This window comes from Empidonax traillii, unplaced genomic scaffold (genome assembly GCF_003031625.1).
Source record: "Empidonax traillii isolate 1590-97213 ecotype Southwest subspecies unplaced genomic scaffold, ASM303162v1 scaffold2:size4533513, whole genome shotgun sequence".
Lineage (NCBI taxonomy): Eukaryota > Metazoa > Chordata > Aves > Passeriformes > Tyrannidae > Empidonax > Empidonax traillii.
The window spans coordinates 3024901-3051803 of record NW_020955195.1 but is presented as its reverse complement, the minus strand read 5'-3'; the positions used below and the strand labels follow the sequence as shown (position 1 = coordinate 3051803).

At 42.9% G+C, this 26903-nt stretch overlaps 1 protein-coding gene across 9 annotated transcripts in view; it reads right to left on the bottom strand.

Annotated features, from left to right (window-relative positions):
• The window catches only part of NRG1 (neuregulin 1), a 439630-nt gene that overhangs the window by 136009 nt on the left and 276718 nt on the right, over positions 1-26903 (bottom strand). For all 9 annotated transcript variants that reach the window (XM_027897380.1, XM_027897301.1, XM_027897460.1 and 6 more), the window contains 2 exons: positions 7440-7617; positions 481-605 (listed from right to left, as the gene is read on the bottom strand). In XM_027897380.1, the coding sequence (XP_027753181.1) occupies positions 481-605; positions 7440-7617 (303 nt within the window). The remainder of the gene's footprint in view (positions 1-480; positions 606-7439; positions 7618-26903) is intronic.

The following is a 26903-nucleotide window of genomic DNA, read 5'->3' as shown; positions in this document are numbered from 1 at the left end:
AAAAACCCAACACCTATCAACATATGTGAAAGTAAAAACAGTGGCAATCAGAGACATACAATTATTACTTAAGGAGTACTCTAAGGAGGGGACTGCTCTTCAGACTGTGGCATGTCTCAGGTTAAATAAAAACTTCCCCACATGCCTAAAATGCTCCCACTGATTCTTAACTTGATTCAGTTCTTATCTTGACTTTTTAGACTGTGTCTTAGACTTGGTGTTATACAGAAAATGCTGACCTGTCCTGAGACATCTGTGGGAGACATCCCATTTTTCTGCATAAGGAAAACTGAACATCTCAACTACACAGAAGACAAGTCAGGCCTGATCACTTTTCTTAGTACACCTAAACAGATTTCAGTTCTTCCACTTCCACTTCACTTGCAAAGCTTTCCCCTTCTCCAAACCCTTTCGTCCTGATGGCAGCTTTAATACATGGTCTTTCTGAATGCGAGAGTAAAATAAAAAGTTCAGCCTTACCATTGGTGTCTGTGATGATGACACTGGCTTTAGTACTGTCATTTCCTAGCTTGCTGCTCACTCTGCATACATATTCCCCAGCGTCAGCCAATGTGGCTCTGTAAATGTGAAGCTCAGAGTATTTCCTGTGAAACCAGAGAAAAAAAACACAACACATAAACATCCTGTACTGGAGTAACAGTCGCTGCACCAACTAATGTACTTCCCCCCCCACCAACAGAGAATCTTGTCTTCCATTCTTATTGGCAGATCAACACTATCCTGGTTTGAAAGAAGGGAGAATAATAATAATAATAAAAAAAACACCTCTCTTAAAAGTTTCTGGAAAAAAGGCATACTAATGGACTCAAACAAAGATACTTGTTTATGCTTTTCTGTATGAGAGAAGTCTTTGCTTTTAAAGGAAATCTGAAAAAAACAACCAACCAACAACCATCCTCTCACAGTCACACTGCTGGCTATTCAGATGCCACAGAGATGGGTGTAATACTAAAATAGATTACCCTTTCCTACAGGTTCATATTACCAGCAACAGAGTTCTGGGTAAGTATGGCAGTTCCCAACATCTGACTAAATAATCAGGAGAATAGGACACACCACACTCTAACAGCCTCTGAAACTCCAATAGTAAGTCATTCTCCAGTGCTAACAAAAAATCATGGGCAGGAACACAATTTGCATGAAGCTACATTTTGTTCCTGGCTCAGAGATGTAATTTAATCAGTCTCCAAGGTCTTAAGATTAGATTTTAAAATGCAGAACTCCTGCCTACCCATTAATTTCATAAGAATATGTTCTGGTGTCATTCAAAGGGTCCCCAACTAGTAAGATGGCAATAATCCCATTATCTAAACTGCAGAGAATTACTAGCTTGGGGAAAATGCACACATTATTACTGTTACCAGTTACTGTTTGAAATAAGTGCTTTGGGGAATTTTCTGCCTGTAGTAAAGCCTGCTCACTTAGCTGCAGAATAGTCACTCAGAGTGCACGAGCACTGGCTTACCCCAACTTGAAGGGACTGATACCCAGGAGGCACAGATTGTTCCCTCTGAAAGCTTGTAGTTACCATTATGTCTAACTATGACTGCTGAGCTAAACTACCTTTGGGGAGTTGCTTTGCTCCAGCATTGCCATGTCTCCTAACCCTCCACGCAGAAATCATAACTGGCTACCCCTTCTGGGAATCACTGAGCAGGGATCAGCTCAGACCACAAACAAGTTTGTTGTAGCAGGGGGAGCTTCTGGAGAAGTCAAACTGTTCAGCGTCCCTTTTCAGCCCATCCTTGCAGGACACCCCTCCCTCCAGCACAGGAAGCTATCCCATCTGCTACCAAACATCTGCTTGTTGGCACCTCAAGCTTCCCTGCCTCTATGTGAAGGTTTTACTGCTGAGGAGACAGCACTGTGGCCCTTCTAGAATGAGAGCAGTGTGCTAGGTGGATGCCTCTCTGCTAGAAACCCATGTCATGAAGAGTTTCCCCTCATGTCATGAAAGAGGACTGCTTTCTTGAGGCCACTGGGCTTGCAAGGAGGAGGAGTAGCCAAGGCAGGACTAGCAATTTTGTCAGATTTACTCAAATGGCAAAGAAAGGCACAGCTGAGTATTCGGGCTCCCTTCTCACAGTTAGGGGCCCGGTTTCCCAGAGCTGAATGAATCAGCTGGGGTGCATTTCAGATGGCATATAAAAGCAGACTTTAGCTGGTGGCAACCATGAATATATGAGGAAAATGTGGTAGAGGCACTGACAGAAACGTCTAAAAGTTGAATGCTACTGTACCTTTGTGTGGAAATTTTGCACCTGACTATTACCTGCGCTTATACAACAGTGAAAATGGCCTGCTCTTTAATCTTCTTGCCAACCATCCACACTCCCACCTGGGCAAGGGCCTGTTAAGGGTCTCACCAGGAACATCTTCCCCTGTTCTATACCACCTAACAGGTCGTGTGGACATGTGATATTTCCTATATTGCACAGGTTATCTTTCAGCCATACCTGCAGACACTTGTCTAGGTACAGAGCAAGCTGTAGCCTTGAGAAGCTCCAGAAAGCAATGTAAACAGGCTCAGTTTTTTTAAGAGCTCACTTTAACCCAACGAGAAGGAAGAAGCAGAGCTGCAGCTATATCACTTTAATCTGGACACCTGTTGTATATCTGCTGCAGTCCTCTTCAGATATTAAGTAATACTGAGGCAAACCATTGTTGTGGCATGCTTGGCTTTGTGAAGACCCTCTTTGCCCTGCACATTTATTTTAATTGGTTTTGTTTCACGTGTACCTATGGGAAAAGGCAAGGAATTGCATCTTCCTTTTATGATTTTATCATTGTATTAAAATAGGTGAAGCAACCAGATTTCTTACAAATCCATTTATAACAAGCCAAATTTGCTCTTATTTTAAGAAAAAACTCTGCAAGGAGTTTTATTTCTGAGAGTGGGAGAAATAATATGAATATTTATGGCTTTAAAAATATCATTGAGACGTATCAGGACAGAACTCAAAACAGTTGGAGCAGAAGATGACTCATTAATGGCTGTAAATGAAGCAGTTCCCTATCAATACAGTACTCCAGTAGTACTCACAGCCTCTAAAAAGGGATTTTGTATTCAAAGCCTTGTCCTTTTCTCAAACTATACCATTCTCCTCCAAAAAAATGCCTCTCCCTGTAAGATTTGCTTCTGCTTTATCTTTAGCTCAATTACCACTATGACACTGCTGAGCTTGTATTCCTACATGAAAGTGAAAGAAATACATCTGCAGAATGCAGTCCCAGCCCACCTTATCTGACTGCTTGAATTCATTTTGCTTCCAGTCTCCATCTGTCATCCAGAATTGCCTGTCTGCAGGCAAATATCCAGGCTAAGCTTGGATGAAGCTCAAGGTACAGGGCACTTGCACACCAAGCTTTCTCGTGCACTACGGCATCCAAAGCCATCAGCTAGATGAAGTGGCAAACACTTTGCCTCTGCCGCAAAAAAACCAAACCAACAATCCTGATAAAGGAGTCTCTTCCTATAATGAAGAGCAGCTGACTCTGTACAGCCCGCAGTCCAAACCAACACTGTACAGGTCTCACTGGGTTTGAAATCAGAGAAGGAAAATGAAATGCTGTCTGTACAAGGGGACAGGAATGGGAAAGTTAGCTAGCTGGTGAAAAGCCCTTCTCTGATGCCTGATTTTTTCGAGTATCTCCATTGTCACTAAGAAATAGCTTCGAGTTTGGACACACAAATCAATCAATCATGGCATCGTGAATCACCTGCAATCAGCAGCAGAAACTCACTGACTCCACGCTCTTACTCTGACAAATTTGAGGTAAAAAGTGAGTGCTTTAAATGCCATTCATTAAAATTTAAAGTCACTCCGTTTCCCTTGACTTTCTAATGTAATGAGAAGGAGCACAGCCATTTAGTGTGACTCACCTGCTGTACTGTCATAGAAGCATAAAATCACAGAGTGGTGAGGGTTAAAGATCATATAGTTCTAACCCCCCTGCCATGGGCAGAGACACCTTCCACTTGACCGAGCTACTGAGAGAGCCCCATCCAGCCTGATCTTGAACACATCCAAGTATGGGGCATCCACAACCTTTATGGGCAACCTGTGGCAATGCCTCACCAACCTTACTGTAAAAAACTTCATAATATCTAATTTAAACCTACCTTCCTTCAGTCTAAGGACATATCACCTTGTCCTGTCACTGCACACCTTTGTAAAAAGTCCCTCTCCAGCCTCCTGTAAACCCCATTTACCCGCTGGAAGGCTGCTGTAAGGTCTCCCTGGAGACTTCCCATCTCCAGACTGAACAGCCCCAACTCTCTCAGCCTGCCCACACAGGACTGGTGCTCCAGCCCTGTGATCAGCTTAGTGGCTTCCTCTGGAGTCACTCCAACAGGTCCACGACTTTCTTGTGACAAGGACTCCGGAGCTGGATGCAGGACTCCAGGTGGGGTCATCACATGTCCTGGCTCTGCACCCTCTAAATCAATCCCCCTGAAATCTTCCTAGGAATGATTACCCAAGTTCATCTGACATGCAAAGCAGTCTTCAGAGGGCTAAGCTTTGAGGAAGGCTGCATTGCCACAGGGTCTTCTAAACTCTTAAAGCACTAGGAAAAAAGTCAGCATCTGCTCTGCTTTGGCAAATCTTTTGATCCAGTAGTATTCACACTGACCACTGCACCCGATAAACACCAACCTGTCATATTATATTTTCCTTGCCTACTTTAGGTGCCAAGCTAAGGTCTTCTTTTTCAATTTCTGAGATAGATACTTCATCATACTGCCATGTATCTGCAGTTTGTTAAAAACCCCAAAGCTATTCACCAGACCTTTACCATAAACATTTCTTTTCCGCCCAACAAACAACAGGTTTGTTGCCATTACACAATGAGAAAGGTCATTTTTTACAAAACGTGACATTACTAAAAAGGTCACCCACTGGGCACTACTTACAAACTTTGTCAAGTTTTTGTAAATATGTAGAAAGTGTTATTCTCAAGTGGTTGGACGGAAGGACAGTAAGGCTGTGGCACCATGCTGATGGTTCTTCAGAAACATAGCCTACTCTTTGTGTAGCCATTTGAACTTTAAAGCAAATATGAATCCCGGACAGCTCAACAACTACTCTAACCTTCCTAGCTGATGTTTCCCACACTTGGTATTAGTAAAAAAATCATGCTAAAATGCTTGTTTTAACAATAGAACAGCACAGGAACATGACAAACATTTACTGGTGTGCTACCATGGAAAAACCCCACAGAACATTAGTGGGGAAAAAAAAAATCCTTCATCATACTCCTTTAATTTGCAAAGGGATCTTTTAAACATGGCTTTCTTTACTGAAATATGCATTTTTTATGCATTAATTTGCACTGCATTTCCCCCCATTTTTCTTTAGCTTTGCAACACGTCTGTTCCACTTTTTATCAAAATAATATCTATCTCCTCTTAAGCTGTTCATATCTACTCAGTCCTGGATGCACACGCAGCCAGCAAAAGAAAAAATGGCAAAGCACTGATGTGTTCCCAAAATAAAATCTCAAAGTAGGACGGCAAGAAAAATCCTTCAGATGTCATCAGACATCCCTTGCCTTTCCCCTTTTTGTACTCTACATCTAGTGCCTTTCACATCTCTAACTGGAAGTGCTTCTCTGTTCCACACTGACGTTTCTAAAACAGAAAATAGAAGGGAGAAATTCCAAAAATGAGTGATATCTTCCTGACTGAGGTAGCACAGAGAAGTGAAGTGTGAAATACAGGCTGAAGCCTGCACTCTGCCCACTACGGTGGGTGAACAGGACTTGGGATCTTTATTTTCCAGAAAAAGGCACAATTTAAATTTTTTTTTCCATTACATATCTTTTGGGGAATTTTAAGCACTTTTGGGCATATCAAACTGAAAAACAGTCTTACGCATCGATATCAAATTATTAGCTATCAGCAAGTGTCCCTTCTGACAGCTCCTCAAAGTTTTTTGGGGGCCAAAAAAAAAAAAAAAAAAAAAAAAAAAAGGCAAAGAAGTGATCTTGCGGAAGGCAGTTACTGATTTTACGCTAAACTGGCAAAGTCCAGGCCCAGAGGGTGAAGCCCTGGCCCCGGTGAGTTTGGTCAATTAACATCAGCCAAAATGTAAGATTGCCCCTCACAGGCAGCACTGCCTTGCTGGGAAAGCTGAGGGTTAGGCTCTGATTCGAACGTTTTCTTTACAGAACAGACTGAAAATACAACTCTGACGGAGACATATGGCTCTGCAAATGAGTCCAGACAATTTGCCAGGCTATCTGCCACCTGGAACAGTTCCATTTTGTGAATGCTGGAAGGAGACATCGCGGGTTCCTTCTTGACGTCTGCGCGACCGTGGCACGGGGACTGTGGCGAAGCTGCTCTGCCCCTCCCAATGTTTCACCTTGTGCCCCAGGCTGGAGTGCAAGAAACTGTAATGCAGGATGTCTGGATTTTAACCTGAATAACTCTAACAAGGAAAATGTCTGTTTAATTATGGCTTCTGTTTCGCCTAACGAGATGAGCCCTGACAAAAAGTATGGGGTCACTGGACACCTTGGAAGGAAAGACCACTTGCAGGGCTCACCCTAAATCCTCTGTGTCTTGCATGAGCAAAAGGCATGGCCCAGTGCAGCAGATAGCATCCTACTGGGAAGAGTGAGAGTTGATGGGCTGTGCTCAAACAGATTTTCATAGCTTCCTTTGATAGACAAGTGGCCAAAATTTGAAATTTTTAACCTAAACAACAGGGCAAAGACCAAACAGGAAAAGCCTTCTCCTGTCTCAGTGCACTGCGTAGTTTCTCCCCTGCAGAAATCAGGCACCAGTCCATCTTCTGGCAGTGGTCATCTGTCACACGTAGGGGACATTTTCCACCAGACAGGAGGATGAGATTTACAGGCTTTGCTACTCATCCGACATCTGCTGAACTGTGCCTTGTTCTGCATGCACAGGAATGTCTCTGGCAAAGGACTACTGCATGCTAGCACAAGACATTCAAAGCTAATGCAGATAGCATTCAGCCCCTCTTAAGCACTAAAGGACTAAACCGCTTGCAAAGCAAATCTCAAAACTATTCCAAAATCTACAATCCTTTGATGGTTTTAAGTGTTCTTTCATTTTAGACAATAAACGTAAGGTACCTCTCCTCTTGTCAGTACTTTAAAAATGGCCTGTCTCCAAGGTTTACTGGTTAAAACCATAGCCTTTGGCTATGAGAAAAAAAAAAATTGAAAAGGGAGAGCTAATTATGAAATATTTATACCATACTAACACTCCGTTCATACTTTCAAGAAAAATCATATTGGTGGCTGTTTTCTTAAATTTTCCTCCTCTGTAACTCACAGCTTTTCACTTTTGGTTACTACAGTTAACAACCTCAGTGCTTATGTTCTCATGAACAGCACTCCCCAGCCCTCCCAGCCCCACCTGAGAGTTATTACTCTGTACTTACTTTTGCTTTTTTGGGATCTTGATGTTTTCCGGTCGGTTTTTTTTCGTTATCTCCTTTCCATTCTTTAACCATTTGAATCTGAGTGCAGGGTACTCTGAAGTGGTTTCACACCTTAGCACTAGCTTCTGACCCACAGCAGCCTCTTGGTTTTTCATTTCCTTCAATTTGGGAGGCACCGCTAAGGAAATAAAAGAACGTGCTGGTGATTAGGCCATCCTGAGAAGGGAAAAGATTCCCAGCTCGAGCTCAGCTAGGCAAGCCACACAGAGCAAAACCCCAACCAGACTAGCAATGCTTCTATACAAACCCCTGAAAAATAAGGATCAATTGCACGTTACATGTATTATCCTTCGGGCACATTTAGTGACAGCCTAGTTTGACTCTTTGGAGTTCTCCTACATAGATCTTACACACGCCAGCCATACACGGCCTTAGTGAGAACAGAAGTGCTGCTTCTGAGTACAGGATAAGACACTAACAACACTTACTGGATTGTGTGCACCTGGACACAAGACAGCACGCTGTGGCAGGCACCTCCGGTAGTTAATACAGAAATGGAAAGGGAGGGTGTCTTGCTCTTTGCTAACTTCTACTACTTTGAGTCAAGGGCTATGCAAAGGCTCCAGGTGCAACTGATATGACAGGGAGTTAAAAGCGTAAATACGAGCTCAACAGCATCCTTCATTTGAAGCAAAGGCTTTTGCTCCAGCCAAATGTTATAACGCACATGATACACCTACCTCAAACCTCAGCTTGGCCATATCCTTTTCCTGAGGCAAGAGACAATGGGCATGGGAGCCCATCAAGAGAATCAATATCAATTAAGGGTACTGTGGACCCAGAAGGGGACACTGCACTGAAAAGGCTCAGCCAAGGCGCTGTAGGGCTCCAGCTGATGCATCTCAGTTTCTACTGCGTTGCAGCAATAAACATTTCTTGTGTGTGTGAACCTCAAACCCTTTCAGGCTAAGTTAAAGACCTCTAATATTCCACACCAGTACTGATCTGTGAGCACAGCCTTCACAAGAGGATGCAGTCCTTCTGTGAGATGCTACCCTTCATTTGACCCCACGGGTTAGCTGTAACCCAGCCACTGCTGTTCTCCAGGATTGAGGTAAAACACCTTGTTTAACCTTACTTACCCTGAGGCTTAAGATAACACCTTTACCACACAACCAGGGAGGGCTAATTATGGGGAAATACAGCTGGTCAGCTGAGGGTTGACAGCCTCTAAGTCCATCGTGGCTCAGCTGTGCCCCGACTGAACCTCCGGGGTGTCAGCATGTAGTACCTCCCTCTGCAGGGCATTTGTTTCTTGGACAGCTGTAATTTTGTCCAAGGAAACAAACAGCCAGCATGGCCAAGTGATTATTCACAGCACGCAGACTGGGAGCATCCGCAGGGGACACCAAGAGGTCTCCAACGTGTCCTGTACGACAAAACTTTCTAGCAAATGGACACATGCTTGATTACATTTAAGTATTTTTAACTTGTGTATTTTAATTGTTTTATTCCAGTAACACAAAAAAACCCCCAAGCAACACCATCACGACCGTAATTATGAGAAGCTTAAATAAACAGCTGATATGCACAAGACTGATAAGAGGTTGACTGTTGAAGGCAGCAGCATGGCCTGTCCCACACGTAAGGCAGTCTTCCTGATCCCAGGAAAGCCCAGGGAAACCCTGGAAACTGAGCCAAGAGTAGAGCAGCATGAACAGCTGTGGTTGGCAAAATGTGGTCTGCAGCCAGTGACCAAATGAGGTGATACCTGACATGAGACCAGCAGAAGACAGGATAGGGACAGAGCAGCCTTCCATGATTAAAAAACTTCTGATTAAGGGGAAGGTGATAACTCTTTCTGTGCATTTCTGCTGCTGTGGATAATAAGTTCCTGGCAAGAAGTTTTAAGGCTAGATATCAGCAAAATGCTTGAGAGGAAGACGTCTCTGGGAACGGCATCCATGGAGGCTGCACACACACGGCAGGCACATGTGCCAGGGTGGCACTGGGATGAATCAGGCAAAGGCCGAGAATTTCACGATCACTAAGAAATATCCCCCAGAATGTCTTCTCATATGTTGCTTTCCATTTCCCCCTACTCCCCAGGGTAATTTTGGAAATTTCAGCATGTTCCCAAAGCACTATGAAAACAACTTTTGCTTTTGGAAAAACAAGTGCCCACACACCATTCTGAAACCAATATGTTTAAATAAACATACTTTTATGTGTGTCTGTGTATATATACATACATTTGTATGAGAACACGGTAAATATTGCCTGAATATAAATATCTTTTTCACCTTTTCTAAAAAAAATACTTAAAATTTCTGATGAAAATAATTAGCATTAACAGCCTTCCGTCTGAGGCTTGTGCTGATAGTTTCATTCTGTCATTAAAGAGTTAAGGTTATAGCCTTTTGTCACTGTGTAAGAAAAGGAGCTGCAGAGGTGTGAAATAAAAAGGCAATATTCCCTAATTTACCATATTTCACTTACTATAGTCCTAGTCCATATTTTGCATAAATTAAGAGAATAACTATGATTGCAAGGATAAAAATTTTTGTGCTTAAGACTTCAACTAGTTATTGATCGTTCTTCCAATGTAGCAATGTGAAAATGGGAGTAAAAGAGAGATGCCATTTTGTTCCTGAGTTTTATTTTAATTCAATATTATCTGCTCAAAATGACTTGCAGATTTTTTCCTCCATCACAAATGTCAATGAAAAAAAGAAAAGTGTTAAATTAATATGCTCGGCTCTTGCCATAATTCAGGAGTTACCAGGAAACATAAAACAGGATTTAATCAATGGCAGTGACCCTCACTAATTCACAGTAACTTGCTGTCCAAGCATGCAGGCTCTCCAGGGAAAGCAGTAAAAGCTGTTCACAGACATGACAGAAAAGAGATTGCTTTGTGTTTTTTTTTTTTATTTCTTCTTCTTTTCATTTACACTATGTTTGTTTCCTTTCAGTCGCAGTTTTGCAAAAATTAATCAGACCTGCCAGGCATATGAGAAAGCCAGTGCTGATGAAACTACAGCATTGTGCACTTGGATCAAGATCAGCTACAGCTTCCACTGTTTCAAGGGGTAGCTGACTTTCATCACAGTCCGTGCCAATTCTACGGTGCTGGTAAGACAGCGGGGTGTCTGCGGGGTAAAAACACTTTTAGAGGAGGCAAAAACGCTTATAATGATAACTAGACATCACTCTCACCCCCCCTCCAACTGCCTACCCTCGCCTGTCTACCCCTTTCCCCTTTGTCCCCACAGCTTCTCCTGCCAGCTTGGCTCCTTTCCACTCCTTCTTGCTGTGCCTGTCACGCCAGGCCGGTCCCGTCACCGGCCAGGCTTCTGCCCACCACGCTGTGTGAGGCTGGCCCTGGTGAGCAGGAACGAGGCAGCAAGGGCAAGGAAAACACTTCCTGCATTTCCTACACGTAGATGGAGGCTGACGTACCATCTGGGACAGGACGGCTCAGTCAAAATGAAGATGGAAGTGGGCCTCGCAGCACTTCTTGAGGGACATTTTTTGGGCAGCGCCTTTTTTGAGCAGCTCTGGTATGGCAGCAGCAGAGCCCTTACACGTGCCATTCCGTCACAGAATGGCAAGGGCCCGGTAGCAAAGAAAACAGTCAGATTCTGAAGAGAAAAAGCATAACCTAGGAGTGGAAGAAGCACCCTGGAAAAGGTGCTGCTTGAATGAAAGGCATGGTGGGGTCCACTTTATCTGTATTCCTTACGGCAAAACATTGTGAGGGTGTCACATTTAAGAGTCAATTAGGCACACGGAAAGGCATCCAGGCTTCTTCCACTCTCCGGTCAGGATGTCTCTCTGTGACCCACAGACCTCCCCTGCTTTGACAGACTTTCTAAGAAAGCAACAAGGGTGATAACAGCAAGAGAACAAAAAGCAGTGGAGCCCTTGTGTCAGCAAAAGCCCCACACAGTTGGAAGGGTTTAACAGGCAAAAGCAAGCAAGGTGTTAGATCTTTCCTTATTATGATGGTTTGAATAGCTGTCATTTTGTTAGCAATTTTTTTTTTTTCAAAAACGTGTGCCTGCTGGCCTGCATAATATCACTGCAGATAAGGAACATGCATTTCCATATTCTCTCTGCAAAAGACTCACTGATAATGTATGACTGTAGATAACTTCTCTCTGGACTTGTGAGTTTGGCAAAGCACAGCAATCTCCTCGCTCTCAGTGTTTGATTGTACAGTTAATCTGCATGGAAGCTCAACACATTGAACAAATTAAACAGGAAACCTGCAAAATATTATCACACAACTACACTCTCACAGCTGAAATTCCATGAGTGGTCGTTTTTATTTCCCTGTCTTTCCTTTTCCTAGGAAGGCGCAAAGCCTTTTGAGAGTCTGAGCACAGGAATGTATTAGGCATGCTTGCCAGTAGGCACATGTGCAGAGTTTGCTGTGCAAAATTGTGACCAACAGCTTGGTGAGTGGTAATAGAAGCCATAAGAATAACACCCATTGCCTTGGCTTCAACTTGCCTTTTTTTTTTTTTTTTTTTTTTTTTTTTTTTTTTTTTTTTTTTTTTTTTTTTTTTTTTTTTTGTTGCATAATGCTCAAGGCAGGGCAGTAATGCAAGACAAATTATATTATTTCCAAAAGCCTTCTCCCCTTACACATGAGACTGTTTACCATCAGCAGACCAGATTTTCTATAGCTCTTGGTATAAAACATAAGCTATACTTTAAAATGTATACTGCTCCTCCTTAGACATCAAGGTCTGCCCCCAAAGTCTCCAAAACTCTAACCAAAGAAATACACAAAAAACTCGTGATAAACAACATGATAAACAACAACAACAAAACCCCACAACAAACTCTGTTGCTTCTGTTGGTTTTAATCCTCCTATTATTTTCTCAGGCAGCCTTTGAATTCTGAACACTTTTCAAAATTTGGCTATTTCCTGCAAGCACGGTGAGTCTCTGTGCAGATTACCTACACAATAAAACACTGCGGCTAATGATGGGAGATAACCCGAAACAAGCAGTTCTCCAAAATACCAGAGCAACTGAACAGGAGCTGAAGGATTGGAAAAATAAACAAATCATTTAGCTACATAAATGGGAATTTCTGAACTCTTTCGAAAATACAGCCAGATACGTTTCACCTTCCGGGTCTTGATATTTGAACATGTGTGTGTAGAAGAGCAAAAGGAAAAATGCAAACCTGACATTTGTCTTAAGCAGCACATGTAAAACCAAGATCCACAGAATATCATTCATTCTAGTGATGTTAAAAAGAAATTTTTACAGAAACTTCAGGTGTTGCAAAGGCCAAAAGAAAGGGGAATGCCAAAGGCATGGCTAGCAACACGGTCAGCAGCCAAGAAAAAGAGCAACAGAGAGAGATATAGCACTGCAGCCATGTTCTTCAAACCCTGGAGCAGCAAGGAACCAGCAAATGCCTCTATAAATCACAGTAACTACTCCCAAAAGCCAATCACAAAGCCAACTGCTACTCTGATTACCCTTACCGGGAACTGCTCTTCTCACACTGTGGAGTCTGAACTCAGTGACCTTAACAGGTGTAGGTACGATCGTGCTGCAGTCTCACTTGGTCCTTTCAAAGTAGCAGCACACCAAGAACCTCACAGATTTCCACCTAAAACGTTTATTTGGGGTGAGATGCTTTCAAATGCATGGTATGTCGTGCCAGTGTTCAAGGATGTTTATCCCTAGCCATGAAACTGCTCTCCGATATTGCGCTGGTTTTCTTTCTGTTCTCCCTGTCAGAAGCCCAGTAAACCCCTCCAAGGAGAGTACCACGGGCCAACTCACAGCGTAACCTTGGGAAGGAAGGATTTTCAACAGGATACTGAAAATGAACATATGGAAGGAGTGCTGTGCAAATGGAGTGGATCTCAGTACTGTTCTCCACCCTACAAATAAAAAGCATCTCCAGTGGAGCCAGAAAAAGTATTGTAGTGACAATACAGCATGTCTAGAAGTATCATGCCCACAAGAGAAAGCCTGAGAACACCCATTTATTCAGTGTAACATGATAATGACAGGCTGTCCAGCCTCCTGCAGACACTCAAGATATCAGTTTCTGAGCTTAGGCCTCCTCAGAGACAGGGAACTGCGTTCAAAGATAGACAAATGAAGGTTTTGCAAGAGAAGCTGGTTGTGAGCAAGTGTCTAACCCAAAGATTATGATTCAAAGGTCAACACTTAATTTGTTTACTGATAATGGTGTCTACAGGAACACAGTGCCTGATAGCATTAAATACTCTCCTCTGATCCATAGTGCTTCATCTGACTCCAACTGCCTGCGTCCCTGCTTTGATGACCACTGTCAATACAAAAACCTGATCATACAGAGTGAAAATGTGGGGACAGTATAAAATAATTATAGCTGATATCCAATAGGTGACTCACGGACAAGGGCTCAAAGTCAATACAAGAATCTGCAGGTCCATATTTTACAAACCTAAGCGAATAAAGGCAGGCTCCAGAATCTTTATTTAAGCACTAAAACTGAGGCAATCCAATGCACAGAAATGCTTTGCAGGATGAATCCCATGGGCTTCAAGGGGACTTGCAAGTACTCAATAATTTTCCTTTTTTTTTTTCGTGGGTTTTTTTTTTTTTTTTTTACATGAAGCCACTTTTGATTTAAGAGCTGAATTTCAGGACTGCAGATTAAAAATGCTTGTCTCAAGTTGTGTGCCTTGAAGTCAGATGAAAGGAGGAAGTGCAGCTTGCTGCATCAGACATATGTCTTTCTCTTGTTTGCTGTGCAGTGTAGGAATGTTAAGCACTAATCTCTACTTTTTCTTGAAAAAAAAAAAAATTTAGTAAGTCACCAAACAGAGGCTAGTGCAGCTGACAGAACCACCTAAAAGCAAAGGCTGCAACTGCACTGTTAACTTAGCTGGGTCTCAGGCTGTGCTTTATGGCCAGAGTTGTGAGGCTCACCAGGCCCCTGGGCTTAGTGGTATGAAAAACCTAAACTTTGGGTCTCAGCTGTGTTACGTGTGTAGCCACGTTGGTGTATCCTAAGATCATCCTGGGGGAAAAAAACCTCCAAATGGGTCATATAAACTCAGAGGTTATTTCTCTGCATTACTGATGAAAATCCAGTTCTCAGGCAACTCTCTTTTTTCTCTTTTTGTTAGAATTTACTTTCCTTAACAGCTTTAGAGCTTCAACCTTCCAATCCAGGGGCTCAAAAGTGTTGCAGCCATCTCCTCCTCTCCATCTCGCATTTCATATTCTCTGGCACACTCTTGTATTTGCCATCATCAGAAAAAAACCAGATTTTTTCGTGTCAAATCCTGTAAGCTTTTCAAATCCTCTGGTCTCAGTCACTTCTCCACCCTCTCAGCGTTTCTCCACCATGCTCTTTCCCTTCATGCTGTTCCAACAAAGCTGGGATGTTCACATGCAAAGGACATGAATCATTGCTTTCCACTGATCCCAGTCTTAGAGGCCCATTTCTTGCTCCTGGCTAATACAGTGTTCTCTTGGCTCTGTACCACGTTCTGATTCTGCAGTAGTTCCACTTCACAGAAAAAGTGTACCACGCCTCAGCCAATAAATTGCCCAACACAGATCCATCCATGGCACGCTTTCATAGGCCTCAAACCCTTCCTCATCCTCCCAAGGCTGTAAAAGCCCTAAGAAAAAGAACAATACACATCCAGCAACGCTACCAGCAAACTTCTAGGTGCCTGGTCAGAGAGACTCCTATGTAAGTACGGCATGCTGTCCCTACTCCCAGCAAGAGTTCAGCCATGCATGCACAGGAGTAACAGTCTGCCACATCAGTGCATCACACAGAGTTTAAATAACATCAGGCAATGTTACAGTCACAGGACTCACAGAAACTTCCCCAGCATAAAGATAATTCTCCATGCTGAGCAAGAAAACCAGAAGGACCTGCTGCCCACGTGAATGTCTTATTAAGAAATTATAAAACACAGGGAATAGGGAGGGCCATGACAGGCAAAATTCAGTGGAAATGGTGGTCAGAAGGCAATTCCCAGACTGTGGAATGAAGAGTACCTTCTTAGGTCACCACCAATAACCTCCTCCTGCACGGGTTCACAGAGGTAAGAGTCACTGCTATCACCAATAAGGATACATGAGCAATATGAGTTTGGGGATATTACCAATGAAAAGAATAATTAGCACACAGGAAGGCCCAAAATGAAATTCACCAAAACAACTGCCTCCCCAAAGACCCAAACAACCTCCCTCTCACGAAGTTCACACAGATGCCACCACTCCTGACAAACTAGATGAGAAAATTTCTGGACGTCCCAGGGCAAAACTGGAGGTTTAGGAGGTTCATTTGTCCGCTGCTGTTTCTCCCTGCAAAGAACCACTCACCTATGTTGAAATTTTAGGGTGGGAAGGTGGAAAACCTAACCTGTCTGCCGGCTTGTTTGACATGAACAGAAAGAAAATAAAAACATGGGAATGAATTTGAAAGAAGCAAGATTAACTGGAGCATCAAAAAAAAAAAAAAAAAAAAAAAAAAGAAGTTGCTGTTGCATTACCGGCTGCATAAAATATTTACAGCAGTGTGAAGAATTTTGAAACTTCCAAGACATTGATTTGCTAATGCACAAGTCAAACTTAACACTGTGGGTACAGTTCCTCATTCGCCACTTTCCTTCCTCTCCTCTCATTTAAATTCTTTGTGGTCAGCTCTCCTAGCAATACTCCCTTTCTAGGATTTGTGTGGGTGTTTAGCACAGGCTGTGGAAAGATGTAGACCTACAAAAACATCTGAGTACTCAAAGACTGCACGGGCAAAACCTGTGGAAGGCAAGGACGGTTCTTCCACTGCAATCTCCAGGGTTTTGTTATTAATTTTCTTCTAGTGCTGATCACAGAGAGAGCAGAGCATGTGCCAGCCCCATCCCAGCAACATAACACCTGAAAATTCAACTTCCCTTGCCTCTGCCCGCCTTAATCTCCACCAGGTAGAAAATGTTGAAGGTATTGAAGGTGCCTCCATCCCTAAGTCAGTTTGAGAGATGACTGCTTTCCTTCCTGCATGCTAAGGGGAAAACCACCTGGTCTGACAATGGCATAAGTGTGACACACCCAGAGCAAAATGATGTGCTGTTCCCCAGGGACATGGCACAACTAGTCCAGGTCACTTCAGCTGGCAGAAGTGGCCGTCACTTGGAAAAGTCTGTTAGAAATTTTTTTTTTTTTTTTTTTTTTATTTTTTTACCAGAAGCCTTTTGACTCATTTCAGGAACTGAGGATCTGGATACACCTGGGCACTGCACAAAAACCATGACCTCAAACCCAGCTCAGCAAAAGTCCAAACATGGTTTTCAACGTTATGGACCTGCACAGTATGTGGAGAGGATCTCAACACGTACAATTCAGTATAACATACATTTACATGTTATAACATAACATACATGAGCTCCACATTTATACTGTGCAGCTACGGCAAAACAGCAAGGGAAAACTGCAGTGAAAAGGAATTTATGCCACATCTGTTGTAAAATGCACAGGCTATCTTCAGACAAACAAAAACTTCTACGAAATTCCTATGAATAAATAGCACTGAATACTTGCAAGCAGGAACAGCCTGAAGAAAGATATAATTAGAAGTACCTCTATTGGCTAAATTACTACACAAGGTTAGACATCCTTTTAAAGGTCAACCTTCAAAAAATCCATAAGCACATGATCAGCAAAGCATGCAGAAACGTGCCACGGTCCAGCAACCACTGGAGGATGGGGAAGACAATTTATACAGCTCTGAAATGGTTTTGGGACTCTCGGCAAAAGTTAAAAAGTTATGGAGGGAAAATTACATGTCTTTTTAAAAGTATATTCCAGATCACCTGTAAGTGCTGGAACTGCATACCAGAAAACGTGTGTGAATGGTAACTGGTGGTCCACACAGGAGTGGAATCATCACACGAATACAGAAAAACTGTAAAACAGATCTCCAGGCCATCAAGTCCAGCTTGGTGCTTCTGGCCCATGCTGCTGGGTCAAACTTTGGTCAAAATGCTTCAATGGCTTTTAAATCTATGACTTAAGACTAAAACATGCATCGAACAGTTAGTAATAATTATGTAACATTCTAGCCCTTGTGACTGCAGCCACCAGTAGGTACTGTCAGGGAGGAACTGTAATAAAATTGCTTTTATTGCAGGACATTCCCTACATACATGCCTCATGTAGAAGCCACAGGTGAACCTTGTAGAGCTGCTCAAATCCATGAAGGGTTGTAAGCAATGTGCATAATTTTCTGAGTCTTACTTCCCAATCTAGACTCTCCATTAACAGAACAGAGACAATACGGCAAATTTTAGCTAAAAAGGGGTCAGAGAACAAAGTCCTCGTCAATTCTGAACAGAGTGCCAGCAAAAAAGAATAAAGACATGGTAAAGCAAGTAAAACTCCCTTCCCCCACTTCTTCTTTTAAACTTAACAAATGGTTTTTGTTTCACAGTTTTGGAAAAAAAATCACAGCCTGAAAAATTGATTATATCAATTTTCCAGTATCCAGGGCTTTATTTGCTATACGATAAGAGCTGAAGGCCCAGCACAGTACTAAGGTAAAATTCAGGCCCTGTGAAAATAAAATGCTTTGTCATTGATTCGTTACAGCTAGACTTTCACCCCAGAAGATGGAGAAATATGCTACGGTCTTTCTGAGGGGAAAAAGTAAAGACCTTATCCATATCCAAATTTGCAGATATCCAATTAAAAAATAACTCAATTTTACGTAAACCAGTGCAAAGCTTCAGTGTGAACACATTTAAACCGTTTTAAAGTTGATTTATATTTAAACTCACATTAAAATCAATTCCTTAGCAAATTAGGTTGAATCAATAAACTTCTGGATTAAATTAGTCCTAACAGGTCTTTCTAGAGGCAATGCTCCATCTGCTTGAATTGCATTGATTTAAGAAACCTGACTTTAATGGCAGTGAGTTTGTGTGTTAACACTCACACATGTTAATATGCATTCATCATTCAGGATAGAAAGACATCAAAGTCTTTCTTAAAAGCTCAGACCAATATTCCATCCCTTTCCTAGCCTCCATTTTGTCTCATTTTCAAGCATAACAGCCTTGTGTACAGCAGATTAATTTTGCTACTACTGAGCTGGAGATTTTTGCATATCATCCTCTGTGATTTATCTGTTCCATTTAATTTGTGTTAAAAGTTTCAGTTTGTTGTTACTCCTGCAACAGGAAACTTTTCCTTTGCTTTTACTTGTTATCCACCTCAGTCATGAATCACTTGTACTGTATACACAGAGCATCCAGCACAAAATGTGCTTTTTTCCTGCTGAGAAATTACTGAAGATCACTAACAGAACAACTGCAACCCAATCTGCAGCAAAGCTGTTTTCACCACAGAGTCCCACCAGACCTCAAACCAGCTCTGTTCAGGTTTGGGCAGCTGAGGTGAAAGGAAGGCAGCAACCTACATGGTCCTTACTACACCAACAGAATAAAAAGTCTCATATGAGAGTACTCTGAGATATCTCCCCAAGAAAAAGTCCAGGTTAGAAAAAGCAAGAAGGTTCCCACCCACTGGTGTTACTGTCATGCTGCAGCAGTCCAGTGGATTTCTTTGTTTCTTGTAGAATCAGAAATGAAATAAAGTCTCCAGCCTCATCACATGTGGCCACTGTGCCTTTCTGAAGCTATCTGGAGTAAATAACTGCAAAATCTGTTAGAGGAGGTGCTACTCCTTGTCAGGCACAGGAGGGATGCTTCTCCAGGCAGTGAGATGAGATTGAAGAATGAAACCAGAATCAAATCTCCCCTAGAGACCATCTGCATAGCATTCAGACTAATTCTTATCCAGTGTCACTTTTTTCTTTAACTAGTCTTAAAAAAAAAAAAAAAAAAAAAAAAAAAAAAAAAAAAAAAAAAAAAAAAAAAAAAAAAAAAAAAAAAAAAAAGAAAGAAAGAAAAAGAAAAAAAGCCACAAACCAGTCTTTCATAAACCAAACAAAACCACATTATCCTAAAAAGATGGTATCATGTCAAGTTCCAATCTGGATTTTCATTGAAAAAAGAATGTAACAGGCAGAATGCATAACTTTCTCCCCAACTGTGCTGAACTCTAGGGGGTTGCCAGTCATCTCTTTTGTCCAGATTTTCTAGAAGACATGAGAAGGAAACTCATATTACAAGAATTAAATGAGAGATAAAAGCTTGATCCTAAAAAGGTTTGGGAAAACAGGGCTTTACAATGGAAACTATTATGCACCCCCAGCAGTGGAACTGGCAGGTATATGAAGTTTCCTGTAAGACTCAGCCCTGCAAGGTGGCATGACTACAGGGCTGTCTTACCAGAAGCCCAGTGGCAGGCAGGGTTCTCTCCCTAGTGATGTGCAAAAGCTGAGCCTGCCGTTTCCCTAAAATAATGCATCCACACAATTTGGCTTTTCCACAGTATTTTTTTTACTTCTGGCTATTCTCTAATAGATTGATCCACTGCACACGAAGCAACATGCATATCTCTGCTTAGAAATGCTCCTTTATTCTCTTTTGTCATGAATTGGATGATGATCTGAAGTCCACTGAGCAGCCCAGGATTCTCTCTTGGGTCTCACAACACTTTGTTGTCTTTGGGTGTCACAAACACCAAAATATTCCCTTATTAATTACAGCCTGGGATCCTACCTACACAGTGGAGAGAAGATACACCTCCATGGAGAAGCAGCAGTGCATGGGCTGAAAACCCCTGTGACACACAGACAAAGAAACTTCCTTCTGATGGACTGGAACTTGGTTCCAGACACGAGTACAAGCATTTCAGTATTTCCTTCCACAAAATTTGTCCTACATTGCAAACTACATAATAACAAAAGCTATGACAGTGAAAGCCACGAAAGATTGAGTGAGGAAGCCAAGAAAGAATCCCAATTTTATCAGAAAGGAATGTTTGGAAGAAGGAACATGATGGATGAGTTCACTGCATCTGATGAAATTTAATATCCTGAGTCCCCCTTCTGGCTGCAAAGGGAATTTTATGTAGGAAGCAACCAAGCAGGACACCATTATTGCTAAGAGAAATCCAAACAATCGATATAGCAAAAAGCATTCTGCTTTCAGGGTATTAACTCCTTCTGAATCGCTCTCTGGCTGCTGAGAGATGTTGTAAAACCCGACATGGCTGAAAAACAATAACAAAAAACAACAGTATAATTATACTGAACATCTACTGTATTTTTTCCATTTTAATAATGGCTTCTTGAAAGAATTTAAGGCATTCTTTGGACTTTACAAGACATTATTTCCAGGGCTGATCTTTTTGCATACTCTCTATCCCATGAGCTTCATGCATTTCCAGTAGTACATGAACAGATCAAGGATTAAGGAAAAGCAGTACCAAAACAGCGTTTTCTTGGAGCCTCTGGAACAATAAAGCTAATTGTGTTGGAGGAAGTGAGCACACACTGCGTGCTCAGAGATTTCCATCAAGAGCTCCGACATCGAGTTGGGGCTGCATAGAGGACACTCTAAATCCAGCAAACCACCAGCAAAAGGATTGTATCTGCTGGCAGTGCAAGGCACCTCCATCTGTAACCTTCACAGACCTGCCAAGGGTTGACTGAATATCCACCAAACCCAGCATATAAACATGGAAGTCCAGGTTTCCATACCAAAAGAAGTCAAATAGCTCCAGGGCCAGGTGCCCTCTTTCTTGCAATATCATCATCTAATCTTCCTGTGTAGTTAAAACAAACAACCAAACAAAGATAAAGTGAAGTTTTTAATTTCTTGGTATTTATCAGTGCTTGTGAGATGGCGTTGTTTTGATAGTACTGAGAGGTCTGACAGCTGTTAATCCCCATGGCTTGTTTCCCCAGTCTTAAACACAGTTTCAGTACTTAGAGGGAGAAACTGAACTTATACAGCAGGTTTTAACCTGCTTTTTCCTTTCTACAGCCCATTCTTTCTCGGGGTGGGGGGGGGGAGGGAGAAAAAAAGAAAAAAGAGACAAAGATTCTCACTGGTTGCTAACTCTTATTTGTAACTCTTATTTGCTCTCACTTGTAACTAAGCAAAGCCCTTATTCTCAATTTGATAACTTAGTTTTCCAAGCTCTGAGGATATGCTGTCTCTGCCCTCCATTTATTTAGACAATTGCATCACTGAATATATGCATAAGCACCTGATAAATTCTTGCATTTTAGATTTTATGCTGGAAAATAATGTATTATCTGATCTATTAGTTATCTCAGTGATTATTCTGCAGAGGGATAGATAAAGATAAAAATACAGAAAAATAAAGGACTTGCGTTAGCTGAATCTGCTAAGGAGAGGAGAGAAGCAGAAATGTTATTAAAATGTGTTCTGAATTCACAATCAATGGACTTTCTAAACAAATAAGTACTTTGAGTGACTTTATGAGTCACATTTGACTATGGCCATAATGTCCTCAAAAAGGAGAGCACCTCAGTTTCAGGCATAGATTGGGAGAGAAACAGCTATTTTTTTCCTGTTTTAACTCTTATTCAGCAACCTCACCATGAAAAAACTTCATCATCACATTGAATTAAATGATAAACATTAAAAAACCCCTCCTTTTCTCAATCAGCAAAGCAGACGAGTACAGCATTCAAAAAAGATCTCAGGCAAACAACATTTCTACACATTTAACCTTCCACGTGGGGAAGCAAGTTCATAGGATGGGATGTGAATTTACAGAGCTTCGGTCATTTTGCACTCAGTCATCTCAGGCACTGAATTCACACAGACTGGCGTGGCTCACTGCATTTTTAACTGGAGTACCACATTAGAAACCACTAACACGAATAGTCCTTCACCCACAATAATGAGTCCAAGTGAATCAGAGAGAGGTACAGGGAGTTATTCACATCTCACAGGCAGTCTAGCAGAACGCTTGTACTGGATCCCCTCTTATGAGGTGTAATGTGAAATACTGTAAAACTGGATGGCTAGGCAGGGAGTTGTCCATCGGGGTTAAGATTCAAGAAAATCACTCTTAGGCAGGCACGTGGGATGTGGGAGAACAGCAAAGCTCAGGAAGAAAAGACATTACCCTTAATAGAAGTCATGGTACACGTGATGGGATAGCTGCACAGGGAGTGTTTGGAGTAGGAACAGGAAATAAACAGAGGAAAAACTCAACAAAACATCACAATCAGCATAGTTTGCTTCCCAAACCTCAGGATTCATTTCTATCCATACCCAAAACCCCTATCAAGACATGACAAGTGCTGTGTAATGTGACTACTCAAGTCTCCCATGTGTGCCAGGCATCCCAGGCAAAAGGGTTCTCACCAGAAGTAAACTGGTGCATCTGGGTGAGGAATCAATTTTTGGCCATTCTCCTTGCAAACTGTTACTTGACCTTCAGCAACACTTTTGCACACCCTATCTTAAAGCGCTCCTCTTCCACTCCTGACACAGAGGGCTGGACTGTACCCTCCATGGTGAGGGGTCCAGACAAGTCCCTTTGCATCCCAAGTACCCCTCATGCCACCACACGAGCGTGGCACAGCACAGACTGACACACAGGGAAGCACAAGCAGGCAGGGGACTTGCACGAGCAACTAATGAGGATTCACTGAAGGTGTGCATTTTTCCTGGGTTGGTTAAAACCAATACAACATTGAAGTGAACATGACCCTTTCCAAACAGGGGTGGGGCTTAGGTGTAATTCACTCAGAACGGTTCACCTCCGAACAGGAGCCTTCACTCCAAGCCTTCCCACAGTGGAGCTTGTTCACTTTAAACGTTAACATTTTGAGTGCCTTGCCTGGACCATCTGTAGGGACTGAGCACCCGGAGGGTCTGTGCAAAGCAGCCATTCGGCCGTAAATTCACAGTTCAGCTGACCAGTTCACTCTCACAGACGAGTCACTGCTTTGACATAAAAGCCCCGACAACTGAACCTCCCCCTCCTCCCCTCCTCAAAACGCTCCCTCAGAGTTCTGCCGTGGCCCGTGACATACCGCGAGGGTTCTGGCCCCCAGCTCTGAAATAATTAGTCTGGGGGAAATTACGCGGTGCTTTCTGCGCACCTGCAGCTGGCGGAGCTCCCCGGCCTGACAGCGCTGCCTCTCCCACACCAACGCTCCCAGGGCTGCCGTGCCCGGGGTGCAGCCTCCCAAAAAACTGTCAGGGGTGGGGAGGGGACACGATGCTGTTCCTCGTGATGCTGAGTGGAACCACTGGTTTGGCAGAGAGGCTGCTCGTGAAGGTCTCTGCTTAGGAGATTTATATTTTAAACAGGCAACAGGCTAATATCAAGGGGGAGCAGATACATTACCAGCAAGTCATTTCCAAGCAGCTAATAACTGTTTCCCTACCCACCAGATCCTAGGATGCATTTTCAGGTTTAAACATAACATATACATTGTAAATAGCGGAAACATCTGGGGTTTATTATAACACCACTTTGCTAGCCTTGGGCATTGTACAACTCCCGCGGGCTACGGTTCACCCTTGACCTGCCAAACACGATTACTGTACTCAGGCAACTTCCCCTGCTCCGCAGCTGCTTGCCTTCCCCTCCCCTCCCTACTGCTATCATTACAGCTACCATCCTAGAACAGCCAGACAGTCAGAAACTTGGGTTGCTATGGTCACTGCATGGAAACAGCGTGACTGAAGAGGCGAAAAGACGATGAGGATGGCCAGTGAAGTCACTTCGCTGTGAAGCCCAGAGGAAGTAAGGGCTGCCCAACACCATCTGTACTGGCAGCCTCTTTCCTCTCCCCACAAAGCCACCTTCTTCTCTGTTCTACTCATCCCACCCTTGTTGCAGGTTTGTCACACCTCTGTTTCCCCCTTTCCCAATCTCCAGACTCCCACTAAGCCTGTTTCTCTCCCCTACCCCTCCTGCAGCCTAGCCTCCCAAACAGGTCTTGCTTCCCAAGCTCTCTGCTCTCACCCTCCTCCCTCCTTTTTTTTTTTTTTCTCTCCTCCAAAAACCTCTCTCCATTCACTCATTTCCCACTGCTTGATGTTCAGCTTTACAAATCCCTGTCCTGTCCCTGCCCTTTTTTTTTTTTTTTTTTCCCACCAGTTCTCCCCTCCCCTTCAACACGTTCCCAAGCTGACTTCTCCTGCCTTTATGTAGCATCTCATGTGTAACAACACCATAGCAGCACTGCAGACTGGGTCTCTTTGCTTCCCCCGGCTGGGGGTAGGGGCTTAGCCCGGCTCATTAGCACAGGGAAGACATTTTAGGGCTGTTGGCAAAAGTGCAAAATTTCAGCTGAGCTAACACAGAGTGTAAACCTAAAGTGCTTCAGTTGCACTATGGTGGGGACACATCTTAAGAAATAAAGCGATCTTCTTTCCAGTTTAGAGCTAGGTTAAAAATTACAAGAAAAAAAAAAAAAAAAGGAAACAAAAGGCAAATGGTGATCCAGTGGCTTAACGTATGCAGTTTAAAAGCTCACTTGGATGAGCTTTCCAGGTGTCCCTGCACAAGCAGACCACTGACCATAGACTGTTGCTTTCCATGCATGCAAAAGCAGTGCCGTTTTTGCCTCCAGCTGATTCTTCCTGCCCAATGCCTGAACAAGTGTGCAGGGGACCAGCGCTAAATGGTGCTGTTCAGAAACACAGCAGAAAGAAAATGCAGCCTGTTTCCAGCAGCTCTGTCTACTGAGGAGCAGACCCAGCAGCCTCCCAGCAAAGTCACGACCAGTTGCAGCCCTTGCCCACAGCTTACAAGAGTGTAACACCTCCCTTACTAACCTTTTGTTACAAGGAGCCTCCCTGAGAGGTAACAACAGCAACAGCACTTATATTTGAAGAGCACTACCAAAGCTTCTCTGCCACCCCCTCTTGATTAAAGCCTGCTGACTGATGCTATATCCACCCTGGTCCTGAGAGGTCAAGTGTTGATTACAGCGCCAGGACATCACCCCTATTCTACCCCTTCTCTGAAAACTAAAGGTAAATTTATGAAAATGAATATCTGAAATGCATTGCCTTTTTAAAGCTTTATTACTCAGTAGCCTGGTAAAACCCTCTTAAGAAAAAAATGATATGTAGCATCATCTTTTTTTTTTTTTTATTTCTTAATTTGTTAAGTTCAATCCACTGATCAATTTAAACATCCTCCTAGAATTATGCTATGGTAAAACAAAAGCACATTTAGAGAATAAATGGAATTGATTCTCTTCTGGAGTAAAAGGCTTCACTAAATGAGGTATTTAAATATAACCTCCAATCCTTCTCTAAAGAAGCACCTGGTAATTCACTTTCTGGATCAAATTGCAGCTCCAAAAAAACTTTATGACCTCATGTGGTCTTTCCACCCCCACATTCCTACCTAGAAACATTATATGCAGCATGCTTCAGGCAAGAGCTGAGTTAGAATGCGGATGGTGGTTCTGGGGAATGAGATGTAGCAGGTACTGGGCAGAAGCAGAGCACTGAAAACATAAGAAATAGGCGGCTGCCCTAAAATGCTGATACATTTATTCCTGGTCAAGTGCATATCCTCCACTCCTGCTTGAAAGATCCCCCATACCCAACATTTTCCCTTGTCAAACAGGCCCTCAAGCCCATTCTTCACTCCATCCTCAAGCGTGTTTCGGCACACATAAAAATGACCATGCCAATCAGACAAAAAGCTGGACTAGCCCAATATCCCACCTCCAGCTGCAGCTGTTTATGGGTGACAGGGAAAAGAAATACAAAAAAAATTAACCAGAAGTCATTGGCTGTGATGTCCTCGGCCGTCGCAGGCCTAGGTCAGCAAGCTGCAGTGGAAGGAGGTACCACTGGTTAGGCGAGATGCTCGGGAGCCTTTGTGGCGTGAAGCAGATTCAAAAGCTGCCTCTTGCTCCTCTGATGGGACTTGGAAGTGTGTGGGAACCTTGAGAGGCCCCTCGCAGGACCTGGCTCTGGTGAGATGGGGCTTTCCACTGGAACAGCGATGACAAACCTCAAGCATTCTTACTGGTCCCACACGTACCCCCTGAGGGTCAGGAGAAGGATTTGCAAACACCGGGAGGGTAATCCTATCACGCTTTTTACCTTATCTACTCCCTGGTTTAGAGCCAGCAGTCACCACGGTTTAGTCAGTGAAAAAAGCCTCAAAACTAACTTCAGTTCTAAATACCTCAAGTTGTTCCTTATCCCTCAGCTTCAAAGTGATTTACAGTTTTTAGTTGTGCCTGGGGTCTTTGGCATCGATCTGAAACGGACTGGATTTCGCCGTGAAGCTGATAGTGAGAAACATCGTGAAATGTGCCATGAAAACAAGGCAATCCCAAGGCTGCTTGATATTTCTTTAATCTGTCAAGGGAGTTGTTAACTGACTACAGCCTTAAAGGAGAAGAAAATAAAAATCAAAAGTGAACTCGCTGTTTTGGACATTTCTACACTTCCCTGCTGAGCTATGGTGGGAAGGTTTCTCCTTTTCCATGAAGACCTTGTTTCCCCACACTATCAAGAGACTATGCATTTGTTTCCCTTTATAACATTT